This window comes from Cimex lectularius, unplaced genomic scaffold, assembly GCF_000648675.2.
Source record: "Cimex lectularius strain Harlan isolate CLEC.00 unplaced genomic scaffold, Clec_2.1 scaffold51, whole genome shotgun sequence".
In the NCBI taxonomy this organism is placed as follows: Eukaryota; Metazoa; Arthropoda; class Insecta; order Hemiptera; family Cimicidae; genus Cimex; species Cimex lectularius.
The window spans coordinates 1,100,191-1,114,268 of NW_019392674.1; the positions used below are offsets into that span (position 1 = coordinate 1,100,191).

At 33.6% G+C, this 14,078-nt stretch overlaps 1 protein-coding gene across 2 annotated transcripts in view; it reads right to left on the bottom strand.

Annotated features, from left to right (window-relative positions):
• LOC106662366 (homeotic protein empty spiracles-like) overlaps window positions 1-13,566 on the bottom strand; it is a 64,620-nt gene extending 51,054 nt beyond the window's left edge. For both annotated transcript variants that reach the window (XM_014386425.2, XM_014386424.2), the window contains exon 1: window positions 13,054-13,566. In XM_014386425.2, the coding sequence (XP_014241911.1) occupies window positions 13,054-13,495 (442 nt within the window). In that variant the 5' untranslated portion in view covers window positions 13,496-13,566. The remainder of the gene's footprint in view (window positions 1-13,053) is intronic.
• Window positions 13,567-14,078: the final 512 nt, after the last annotated feature.

The window sequence follows — 14,078 nt, forward strand, 5'->3', positions numbered from 1 at the left end:
ATTTTTCCTTTAGCGGTCTGCTGGGTGATGATCCGGTAATTTGATGTTTTCCAATATTTTAAATAGAAATTATGAATTTGGGGTAAGTTCACTTTTTGCAAAGGGTGGTTCTATTCTCAGATTTGTTGTGGAATTGTAAAAGTAAGACCTTTTTAGTATGTTAGACATGACACAAGCACCATAGACAGGCTGACCGAAATAATCGGAAATTATTAAAATGCTACATTTGGTATTCAAAAGTCAACAAAGTTTTACAATATTTGTTGATTTTTTATTACATTTGATCCGCTTTACCTAGTTAATAGTATGATATCTATCGCTTTGGATTGTTAAACATTCTAAGTTTTTAAATAATTTTTAAGAGACCAGCGCTAAGCGGAAATGTTCGTTTTAGCAATGTCTATTGTTCTTTAGCAGTGCGAACATTCGCCGGTGATTCAAAATGTGCGTTTCACACCTGGATGCATCGTAAAAAAATCAATTCTAGCGATTTTTTTTCCCTACGTGCTTATATGTAATCATGGTTCATTTGGTCATGATTGCCAGTGCTAATTGCGCCTAGCCGATATGGTTCGCCGCCCCCGCCACCTGCGGAGCATACACGTAGGGAGAGTCGGCAAGGCAACGCGCAAACAGTGTGAAAAAAAGGCAAACATCACGCTAAACCGTGTTTGCCCTTTCCTCCCCCGCACCATTTTGCCATGAGCACGGGCTTTGTATAAAATCGGAATTGAAACGTCGTCGGCTGGTTGTTTTTGAAATTGAAAAGAGGTGCTCGCCTTATATGGAGGCACGGTTCTTCACCGGTAGGGAAAAGAGAGGAAGAAAAGAAAACAAGTCCTTCTTATCCTTGGGATGTTTCTATCCGTGCTCCTGCTTTGACAGGAGTGAGAGCTAAGTCAGAAAATGACTGCTTTGATTACATTAGTGCAAACATTACAAAGCAATGTGCTCATACAAGACAAAAAAACAGAACGTCCACTCCCAGGTTGTCGTATGAATACAATATTTTCAAATTTAATTTCTAGGATTTAATAATACATATTTTATAAATAACATCAATAACGGTATACTTTGATCAATCCAGTTTGTGTAAAAAAACAAAAAATAAAAGGGGTTAGACTGACAAAACAACACGCAGACCAACTGCCAAAAATGAGTAAAAAAACAGCGTGAATATACAGACCAGGGTCGAAGATGATCAAGCTAATTTTTTTCAGCAAAATTCGCTACAAATATTACACTGTTTTATTAATCAGTAAATACAGTCGACAAATAGCTGAGGTCATAGAAGCGTCTCGATCTGGTTCCTGACTCTCTGCTTTTAAATGTATACTACGTCGATATCATAAAGTGATAGCCTCTCGTATCTATCTGAGGTTGTATGCCATATATATATTTATATCACCACCCAATATCAACGTAGAAGTTTGGTCACATTCACTCCGCTAAAGTTCCTCGGGACGGGGTGTTAAACAACCCCTTCTTTCACGCTAATAAATTACATTCATTACAATAAATTCACATAAACACAACACCTGATACAAACAGAAGTATGGTAACATACACTTCCTCAAACTACTCGATATTCATCTGTGGGGACCCCCTGCTTTTCACGCTAATAAATTACATTCATATCAATAAACTGGCATAAACACAACATCTGATACAAACATAGAGGTATGGTCATAGTCACTCCTCTACAGTACGCGATATTCATATTCATCGGGGCAGGTTTGAACTACATTCTCGCTAATAACTACTTTTACTTTCCGTCACATATTAACCCCAGAAATTCGATATTCCTCGAAGCCGATTTAAGCAACCCCATTTATCAGCAAAATTTTAAATAAAAAAAATTTATATATCCTTCATGCTATTTTATGGTTAACGTTCTTTCGTTTGGGGAAATTTTTAACAAATTTATAGCTTGAATATTCAAAAATGTCCTAGTCGATTTCGTCTCGTTCACCCTTTAAACCCTCAAATGCACATTTATGATAAATCAAGAATATTTTTTCCCTCAAATTTTTTTTCTCCCTAATACATATTTTTTTAATTGACATAATATACACAAAAATAGTAATAAATTTGAAACGATTCAACTGATCCACCGGAAACTCTACAAGGGTTTAGCACCCAGTAATTTACACATAAAAGCGAAAAGTCGCCTCATATACAAATTTTCATTAAAATCGTTGATCCTACGTGCGTAGCTTCCCTTCATCATTAAAGGAAACAATATTTTATACATGTAAGTTCCAGTTAAAAAATTATTCGTTAATATATTTTCAGATTTGTAATAATTTACTATGCTTGTAATTTCTATGAAATGACAATGTAACATACAACAATGAAACAGTCTTTGGGTACTGGGTACCATCTCTGTACCATAACTGTTCACCGTACAATTGCAAATCATGGGTAAGCTTTTAACGATTCTTTTTTAAAAAGTCTTAATTGTGCCGGAGTATCAAGCCGTTAATTTGTTGTCAGCCTGTATCCGGCTCATAATCGGGAAATTTATAAACCGTTCCGACTCGTAAAAAAGGGAAGCCATCTATCATTTCTATTGCTTTTGAAACTGGCGTTTCAAGCATAAACAAAAAAAAAGTCAAAAGAAATCCATGCCTGGGTGTATATTTCTCTCGTTTGGGAAAGGGGAAAAAAGAGTTATATTTCACCAAATCTTGCGATAACTACAGTTAGACTAATTGTCGGTGGGGGATTGTTATCTTAGTATATTGTGCCTGGGTCCGTCGTGGCAATTACATTAATTAATGTATGATGTATGTCACGCCGTTTTAATTCTTCACGTCCTCGCAACCGACCATTAAGATTTATTAACCGCTTATTTTCTTCCCTTCTGAAAATTACTCTGCGATATTAATCCCATCCGGTTTATTTCCTTCCTTCCAATGAGAAAATTATCCTCTTTTTTATTAATCTTTATAAAATGCCAGATAATGGCTGTATCTATAATAATATATAACCATTTGCAAAATGAATAAATAATAAATAAAAGAAATAAATAAACGCATAATATTGATTAATTTTTTTCACGTGGAAATTCATATTCCAATTGCTTCCTTTGGTTATGACATCATTTTTTATGACTTCAACAAAACAAATATTAGCATTTAAATTTATGATTATTCCTTTCAGACAAACATGTGTTTACATTTTTATAGTGAAGGATTTAATGAACGTCATTATTATAATTTGTTTTTTATATCGTAAATACCATTTACTATTTCAATTAATTATTCTTTTTATCTAAGGTCTTGGTTTAGGCGAAAAAATTTGTGCCATGAGCGGAATTCGAACCCACGACCTTCGGCTAAATAAGCCCCTACTCTTAACTACTTGAGCTTCGTCTGAACCAGGAACTTAGATAAAAAGAATAAATAATTGAAATAATTAATATGGCCAATTATGATTCCTAAAAATTTATGGACTATTTAATATATTTATTTTTATACTATTTCTGTTTATTTTTGTGTGTTCCTTCATCAGTTGATTCAAGATAAATAACATATCAACGATACTTCGTGAATCATTAAAAAAAAGTTTTATTTTGATATTGAAAGTCATGGAGATCAGTGTAAAAGTCAAATTGTTAAAAACAAAAAGAAAGCAAGATTTTACACCTAGAGTTATATAAAATAATTAATCAATGTGAAGGTAAACCAAACGAACTAGAGTATTTTTGTGATTACCTACAATTATTTTACCTATCATATTTTTTCCAGGATCAATCATTTTTCTTCACTCTATGATGAAAAACTGACTTATTGAATTTTATAGAATTCGCCATCCGATTTTTACGACACAATTTTTGTTCTCCATCTTAAACGGAGAACATTATATGTTAATTTATTGACCGTAGTTATCATAGATGTACGGTTCAAACGTTATTTTTAAAAAAGCTCATGGGAGTACATTAATTAGCAATGTCAACCATAAAGTAATGTTTCATTTATTTTCCAACCTTGTAAACTATACATATTGTCTTAAGACACTTCACATCATTTATGTATGTATGATTTTTTTAATAACGATAATGTAATGCTTCATACTAATTTTTTTAATCAATCGTGGTATTCCGTCTTAAAATACATACATCGTGACCAAAGTTGTGTTAATTTATTGACCTCAACTATCCACCTTATAATTTTTCAACCTACAATCTTGGTATTCTGGTCTTTAAAAAACTGATATTGTTTTAAAGCGAGTCAATTATTTGTTAAAATGATTATTCAGAAATCGTGAGATGCGGTCGGGTGTGACGTAGGTTTAGAAAAACATTTTCTTTATCGTGCCAACGTTTCGATCTTTATTGAGATCATCTTCAGGGCCTGGGATTTACAAACATCGTTTAAATTTTACAAATACATGTAGGATTCTAATGTTAGAAAAACTTTGGCTTAACAAAAACTTGTATAGCACTTGTATAGTGTACTTTATATCAATAATTTACGACAGAATATTATTTTATTCTTCAAAGATAATATGCCAAACCTTGGGTTGTCAAGAACTTTTTGGCTCAGAAATTTATGTCATTATCACAGGAAAATATATTATTGCAACATGTAAATAAAAGTAATTTCCCCTAACAATAAGACCATTTTGGCTAAGAAATACGACATAATTATCGCAGAGGTGAAAATTACTCGGAAATCGTGAGATGCGGTCTGGTTGGTGTAGGTTTTAGAAAAACATTTTATTTATCGTCCCAACGTTTCGATCTTTATTGAGATCATCTTCAGGGCCTGGGATTTACAAACATTGTTTAAACATTGTCCTACGCAGAAAACAAACACTTTGAGTGAGTAGAAATACTTTGATTGAATACAAAAAATACATTTTTTGCATTGTATAAATTCACTTTTTTCCATACCCTGCATATATTTGTTAAATTTAAACAATGTTTGTAAATCCCAGGCCCTGAAGATGATCTCAATAAAGATCGAAACGTGGGCATGATAAAGAAAATTTTTTCTGAAACCTACATCATACCCGACCGCATCTCACGATTTCTGAATAATCATCGACTAACGACCACTAATCACCAGACATCTGTTAAAATATTTTTTCTTGCGTGTTATAGTTCTTTGTCCGATAAAAAAGCTAAATTGACTAAACCAAATTTTTTGCATATCATAAAGGAACAATCCTAATTTGTAAAACGAATCGTTCATTTTAAAAAGTAATGCACTTATTTTCCCAAACGTGTGTTACAATTTATTGACTATATCAATAATAAACTAAGACTTTATATTTCTGAAATCGATCAATCATAGTCTTTCGGGTTAAAGAAAAAACCATACTGTTTTTACATTTTACATTAAACACGAGCCAATTATTGTTTGCTTATAATTTTTCATTTTTATTTATTTATGGGTGTACGACTTTTTTAAAAATCATTATCTTATGCTTCCTATTCATTTATTTACCTCGACAGATAAGTAACTTTTTATAATTTTTCAATCAACTGTTTCCCCTTTAACAGAAACAGATGTATTTGACCCATGTGTGTCTTTTATTGATTTTATCAATCGTATTGTAAGATTTATTGTTCTGAAATAAATCGATCGTAGTTTTTCGACTTTCAATCCTATAAAAGCAAGTACCAACAGATTTCACACTATCTTATGCTTCAAGTTCATGATGGTATTCCATCTTTAAAAAACGTTGGCTTAAAACGAATAAATTCATTGACTTTATTAATCAATGGGAAAATTAGCTTCCGGGTGAAATTAACGAAAGAAAAAACCTATCAAAGAGTTGTAATTTATTCCTATGCATTAGATAATGAAGTCAAGCTTCATTAAGAGTCTAAGATAAAACCTATAAAACGTTTATTTATTACTTTATCTATAATAAAGTAGCGGCTTCATACTTTCTACAATCGGCAAAATTTTATAATTTTATGTATATTTATGTACGTCGCAATTTTCTACGAGGGTGTTCATTGTTGTTTCATCAGGATGCGGTCTTGGATTTTGTACATAAATTTGGTTTCGTGGTGTTTTGAAACGCGCCTCTCTGCGTGGCTCGGAATTATTTCTTCTTCTGCGTTTTTCAGCTTGTTATCGCCTCGCCGGTCAATTAATCCTTCGGCCGATGGAGATATATATAACAAGTCAGGCACGGCCGATGCCACATTTTGCCGCTGAAGACAGTTCGCCGCATTTTTCCACTTGGGAAAAGGTCATCTTCCGTCCGAGACATTCATTTCGAAACGGCCCTGTGCTCTTTACACCTTCTTTTCCCCGAAGAAGAAACCACGTGGCTATGTATTACATGTACATATAATACATACGAAAGGAATTTCCCACTGAAGGTGAGACCTTGCAAGTCAAATTATAATGTATTATGTGTAGCCCTTTAGAATTCCTGGTCTAATAAATGTACCTCTCTCCAGTTTATCTCGTTCTCAAGACCTTTTTATAATTGAGCCTGTTTTCTCCTTATTCGGTCAGCTAGGCTTCTAGATGCGTTATAATTGTTTTGTTCTTTATATATACCATGATTCGTGCTATTTAGATACTTAGATAAAACTTGAAAACTATCAAGATAGTTTTTTTTCAGGCAGATTATGATTTAAGATCAATTTTAATATAATGACAAAAAATATATACTGTGCGATAAATTCAAACGCATTTTGCAATGAAAAACCAGGCCTGTTGTCTCAAATTCATAACCGCTAACATAAAGAAGTTGAAAGTTGAAGTTTAAAATAAACCGAATGTTTTATATTTGTTTTTGACTTCTTTATGCCTTGAAAAGTCATATAAGTAATAACACGAGTAGGTTATATATACCAATACATTTGAATTTAAATTATTCATAAATCGTAAACAGGACAGTATTATTTTCAAGATTCTTCTTATGTATGTATTGAGTTATTTCATACAAATACTTTTCAAATATATTGGGCTAATTTTATATTAAACTATAAATTTATATTTAAATAAAAACATTACTGTCATAGGAGAAAATATCTTCCCGATGATGTTTAACTAGGGTATGATGATTTTTTGTACTAATAAAAAATCAATCAATAGAATTTTTCTTAACATTTGTTTAAAATAGTTTAGCAAAGAGTTTTACGATTTATTTAATTCCGGTATAATTTAAATATCTCCTTATGTGAAAAAATGTTAGGTGCCAAACGATCTTATTTCAGGGTATTCAGGTATAATTTACATATCCTTCTGAGAAAAAAAAATAAAATAGGATTGAAACTTTGATTTTTGATTTTAATGTTATGGGAATAAATATTATTTATAGGTCACGAAGGAACTGGATGTTTTGAGAAATTTCGTTCTGTTCTTTCCTTGGTTGAGTCGTTATGGTCGAAATCCTCAGGCTAAATTGCTACGCGTTCTGCAGCCCGTTTTCTTCAGAAAGGACATCTTAGAAATGAAGCATGTAAGCTCTTCTACTGCCCGCTAATCTGCCTCTGGAAAAGGTCAGTCAGACACCTGTTAATTGTCGGGCAGATGGCCGTTCCCGTTCGGGCTATTACGAGGCGTTTAGGAATCGAGCCGATGGCTATCCCCGGCCGCCTATCATTATCTATTTACCCGTCGGATTGCCGAGCTCCTCTTCTCAGGATATACCTGACTCTAATTGGCATTCGGACTGCCTCTTCCCGATGGGGCCCTCGACGGATGAGGGGCACACAAAAAAAGGGGGAAAGAGATATGGTCACAAAAAATAAAACAGGATTTATCCAGTTAACACCTTGTCCTGTTTATGCCCCTTATTAAACGCTTAGGTCGCCTAAACAAATATCTCGTTATATTTATATATAAGGAAAATACATATCAAAATAATTGGGCTAATCAGAAGTTAATCAAATCTGAACTGGGTACGTATCAAAACGTTATAATATCAATGTGTTCTAATTGACCAAATTATGTAAGGTCTTGGTTAAGATGAAAAAGTTAGTGTCACGAGCGGGATTCGAACCCACGACCTTCCGATCAATATACTGCTGCTCTAACGATATCTCAAGTGGTTAGAGCAGCGGCGTATTTAGCCGAAGGTCATTGGTTCGAATCCCGCTCGAGACACTAACTTTTTCATCTCAACCAAGACCTTACATAAAAAGAATAATTATTGAAAATTATAATATCAGTTGAATTGCAATAATGATGATAAAACTTTAATTTGATCAATCACCTAGAAACAATACACATCTTAGTAAATAAACTTTTTTATCTCAACTAAAAACCTTAATTAATTGAAAGACATTAATTGATCAATCGGACCACGAAAACTAGTGAATTTAGTAAATAAAATTCACTAACCATATTTAAATTTTTTATTAGTCATTTTTTAAATTAATTGTTTAAAAGCTATTATCACTATTCACAACTTATAGAGATTACGTATAAACAACACATAAATTAATACAATAAAACTTACTATAATAATATAATCATTACTGACTACAAATAAAAGACAGACTACAAAAATTCAAATTATAATCTTACAAACAATTAAGACCGTTTTAAGCCCAAGCATATCGTCAGCTGATAAATAGCCGATCAACGGGGCACAGTCGATCGGACAATAATAAATTAAGCGTTATTTATCTATCTGTCAGCGTTGTAATTTGAAAGTTCTACAATGAAACCGTTTTACAAGTTCGTACTTGGTACTTTCTAATTGTTCACTCAGAAACTGGTCAGCTTATTGTCGCCGTTTTCACTTAGAAGCCTAGTTACTTCATAAAAATATATACATGTTTTGGTCAATCTATGATCAAGGTGGTTAAGTAACAAATAAGAAAACATTTTATGTCAATTTATCTGGATGTTAAGATTTATATTTACAAAAATTACAATGGAGGTGGATCCACAAAAGTACAGCAAATTTTATATAACACTTTTTTATTTCGATATACTAGAAATATTTCTATTTGGATCTGAAGGAGAAATCCGGATCTCCTAGAAAATTTTGCTAATGTTGTGGGTCCGCCTATTTTCAACGTATTTTTGGACAGGGACTTGCTTAGGTTGATCAAGCAAAAATGGTGAACTGTGGTAAAAAGCATGACGTGTTTTTTATTTAATTTCACATTGGATCTTATTCACACAACAACAAAAATCCATTTATTGGTCTAACTTTTGTAAAATAACATGACATATTGAAAACCCATGTAAGATTGATCAGCGATCAGAATAATCCAGGTGAACCAATTAGCTGAGTAAATCTACAAATTTGATGGGAAACTATCAGATCTCTAAGCCAAAATCACCACTGACTAGATGATTCCATGCTTTATTAAAAAACGATCAATTGTGATCAATGGTAATAAATAAAATTGTGTATACATTCATGTAATTTTAAGTTTTTTAAGTCAATGTTCAAAGCGGTCAAGTAACAAATAACACACCGTATGTCGATTTCCCTGGACACTAAGATAATTATAGGAAAAAATGTAATTCAAAAGTTCCCAAAATCCCAGTCAATTAAGAAAATATATTTCATACTTTGATTAGTACACATTTACAAAAAATTAACCGCCAGTTTTATAACCCGCTGATCAACCTGATGATTGATTCTCGATTTTTTCTGTGTTCGGTCGACGACTGGTCAAAATAAACCAGGTGATAATCAAACTATCAGATCTCACAGCCTAATTTTTCACTAAGTGGGTGATTTCATGTTTTATTGGATTAATTTTTATCATTAGTAATAAATAAAATATTTATTTATATCCATGTATTTGTAAGTTTTTTAGGTTAATGTTCAAGTGAGTCAAGTAACAAATAAGCCACATTTTACGTCTATTCCCTTGATGCTAGCATTAATATAGAAAGTAAGTGGATCCGAAAACATTCCTCAAATCCTTGACTTTTTTAAGTTTAATTTGCTGGAAATATTTCAGACTTTGATTTTCACGGCTTACACAAGAAAATAGTGGGCTTGTCAGTTTTTCACAAGTTTACAACCTCAGGACTGAATCTGAGTTTTTTTCTGTGTTCGGTCAACTATTGTCAAATAATCAAACTAGCATACTAAATCTAGAAATTTGAAAACTAAGCCTAAATCACCACTGATGGGATGATTAAGGATTGTATTTAATTAAAGCAGAATAATTATTATCGATGATAATATATTTTGTGTTAACAAAAATTACGCACTACCTCAATTTCCCTAGACGATTAGAAGATTAAAACATAGATTCCTTGCATCTCGGATTTTTTAAATTTAATCAGCAACCAGTGCAAATAAACCAACGTTAAAAACGTCAATCAAAAATATTTTGAATAACTATTAAATTCCACGTGCTGTGTTTTACCATCAAATTTCATGATTCGTCTTATTCAACCGGACAATATTTCTGAAAGTTAGCAGCCATAAACAATCAGGAAATAAAATTCAACAAGAAAATAAAATGAGAAAGATTTTCATTTAAGAAATAAAGGTTTTCCCGGAATTGTTGTTATTTTGAAAATATTATTTCGTATCACGTTGTACAAGTTTATGTCTCATAAGGCCAGATTCAACTCGTTTACATTTTTATTTCTTCTTAATTCTCGCATTCCTTAACATTTTATGTGTTGTGTTAGCATAATAATTGCCGGAGATCAACCACTTCAGATAGGGACCATTGCTAGCATATCTTTAAATTAAAAATATTCTTTGTAAGAAATCTGTTTTGTGGTAAGAATTTTTTTTTTTACTTTGACTTTGACTTAGTTGCTCTGGATCAGACCAAATTGGCCAGTGGATTCGAGACTAGGGTGCAATTACTGAAGATTATCGTATTTAAGCTTTTATTTCCGCCTCGTCGGCCCACCAATTTGTGCAGGTAGGATATGTTAAAGATCTTGGACAGCATTTTCACATAAGACGAGCGATTTACAGGAAATTTGGGGGGGGGACGAGATTTTAAAAAATTACTAGTAAGTAGTATATTGTGATGAACTGTTACCATTATAAAAAATACTTTTTTTAAAACACAAATCCAAAAATAGAGTTTATTTATTGAGATTATCGAGTTTTCAAAAAGCGAAAACATGCAGACCCAGATCGAAAAGGACCAAATCGTTCAGTGTTAATTAACTTCCAGCTCGCCCGCCCAAACGTCACGACTTGTTTTTTCCATTGTGAACAGAGCATGAAGTTTATAATCGTTAGATGTTTTCGATGATTTCTCCCGTCATGGGATCGTCAAATTTTATGAAATGAGCAGGGGTGGTTTTTTTAAAAGATTTTGAAGGCTAAAAGAAGACCGTAAACTTTCAAAAACCAATCAACATATACTGGTATACTTCACGTTTCCATTTAGTTCAACATACAATTGAAAAAAATCACCTAGTACCATGTTTGTTTTAAATATATTGCAATGTGGGCACAATATAATGGCTAGATCTATGGGCAAAAGTTGAAGGTTTTTACGTGAAAATAACCGGTTTTGCAGGTTTACTGAATTTCATGGTTATAAAGCTGTAGTTCAATAATAAACGTGTATTACTTTTCAAAATAAACAACAATATACTTCATCCAAAACCAAATCTGAGGTGTTCTTAAAAAACTTCTTTACATTTTTTTTCGAATTTTTGTTAAATATACCCCTACTTTCGGTTGTGTATACTTGAAAACAAAATAATTTCTACGGTTTTGAAAATCGACAAAAATCACATTTTTAATTACAGCAATGAAAAAAATCAAGTCATTTTAGTTTTTTATTTTAATTAGAAAAAAAAATACTCGAAAGAGTATATATAAAAAATTGAAACTGTTGGTTTGTTTTGTAGAATATTTTCCCCCAACCTTACAAATATAAATATTCAATTTTGATCTACCGGAGTTATTCTTTTTTATTTTCCCCGTCTCAATAAAATTTGTATCATTTATCAAGGATGATAAGAGAAAGTACAAGGAGACATTTTGAATCCTATAGTCGCCATCTTGCGCCTCGACATTGAAAAACAAGCTTTATTTTTGTTTTATCACAACAAGGAATGAGATATCGAGATAACAATAAACTTAGATAATAAAAAAAACTTCTTTAACTGGAATATTTAATTAACTGAGTGGCTAAATTACTTTCTTTCTTTTTTTTTGTTTTTGTTTCACACGCAACGATCCCAGGGTTTACTGTTTACAAAATTTGTCATCAGGAAGTATTATATTGTTAAATTATAATATTATGAAAGATTATATTTTACCCATGTTGAGCGGTCTAATTTACTAATTTATATTTAACAATTTTATTTTTTCGACTATAATGTTTTAAACCGTGGAAAGACTTTCTTTTATTATTATTTTATTTATTTATTTATATTATTTTTAAGTGGGAAAAAGTTTTATTATTCCAGTTCGCACTCGGTCCAGTTTTCATCCAGGGCAGGTCTCAAAAACCGGTCGGCGGACCCAGTGAGAATTTGTCAGAATTGAGCTATGCCGGCCGATAGCCTGTCACTGTTAGGAGATTACGTGTATATCTTTATTTTTAAGACGGCCCGATGCGTTTTTACAGGAAAGTTCAGATCTAAGCGTGTTTGTAAGTTAAAGATAACAAAAATTTAAAAAATAACGTTTTTAAGGTTGAGATTCCTAGATACAACGCCTTGGGCAACAACATCCTGAGGCGTAAAACCGGAATTTTTTAAGAACATTCCTTCTTAAACAAAAAGATATAAACGCAGATAAAAATGACTATAGAAACTATACACGGTGTTAAACAACAACCAATTTTCAAATAAAGAAACGATAAGAAAGAAATGACCTTGGCTATTCCAGACAAACATATGTCAGATTTAACCATATTTCATATAATTTTATTGATTTGTTGATAACTTCAAGATTTTGATAATTTAAGCCCTCCAGATTGCGACTACAAGTGTGAAAATGGTTGTAGTAATTAGTAAAATGTAATAAAAGGTGGTCAATGGTTTAGTGTTGTTTTTTTAAAAGACATACTAACAAAGATCTACGTCGTGGGGTAACGCGATCTTATATAAGTTTAATGTTTTCAAAGTTAGAAAGAATGAGTAATATTAGGTGTTATTAGTTAGGGCTTACCTCCAGGAAACCGGTGAGGAAATATCCTTCCGTGTCTGGAGAGAAGCCACGGGTAGAGCGGGTAGGTGTCTCTCGGAGGCTGGTGGTGGTGCGGCGGCATACCAGGTCCCGGCGGTCCGCCCAGCGCCGCTGCGATCCCCGCGGCGTGGAACTGTTGTGCAGCCGCTGCCGCGAGTGCCAACTGATGGTTGGGTACGACCGGCTCGTGCAAATAGAGTCCTTTTGGAAACGGGGGAACGGCACTGGGCCTGATGAGCGGCGGCGGCGACCGGCCCGGGTCCAGGGGGCTGCTTGAGCCCGACACGTTTTTCGGCGAACACTGCGGGCTGTCTTCGCTCTCGTCGCTCCTCTCGGGCGATCCTCCGACGATCGAGTCGATTGAAAATCCGATTTTGGGTTTGGACGGCACCGCCATGACAGGCGTCGGTGCGAGAGGCATCATCGTCCGTCTTCGAATCACTCTTGGTCCATATCACTCCGTTGTCATGAACCGACTGAAATGCGGAATGGTTCGTCCAGTTCCCTCTCCAGCCGGAGCCGCTCCCCTTTCCAGCTAGTTCCCTTTCTCCAGAGAGGGGCTAACGTAACAGCTCCGCCTACCTTCCTCTGGATTGGAGAAACTCCGACCAATCCAGGATTTAATGCCGAGCTCGCGAGCACTTAATGGCGTGTGTAATTTTATTACTGCCTCCCTCCAGACTCCGCGTTACTTCCACAACATTATCCCTTTACACATATTCTTTTGTCGTAAGTGTTTACCTGCTCCCTACAAAAGGACTGCCCTCCCTCCACTCGCTACCCATTCCGTCTACATTACAAAATTAATATTATATCCGTTATGATTCTCAAAAGGCTTTATTAAGCGATGGACTGGCTAAATTGACTTTACACCCTTCTACTCTCCCCTTAATTTTTAACAGGACAACTGCCTCCTGCCACTTACACCTTTACAAAAATTATAAATGTGCGTGCGAGTGAGAAAAGAAAGAGGGAGAGAAATGAGTAAAGAAGGAAGATATAAACGA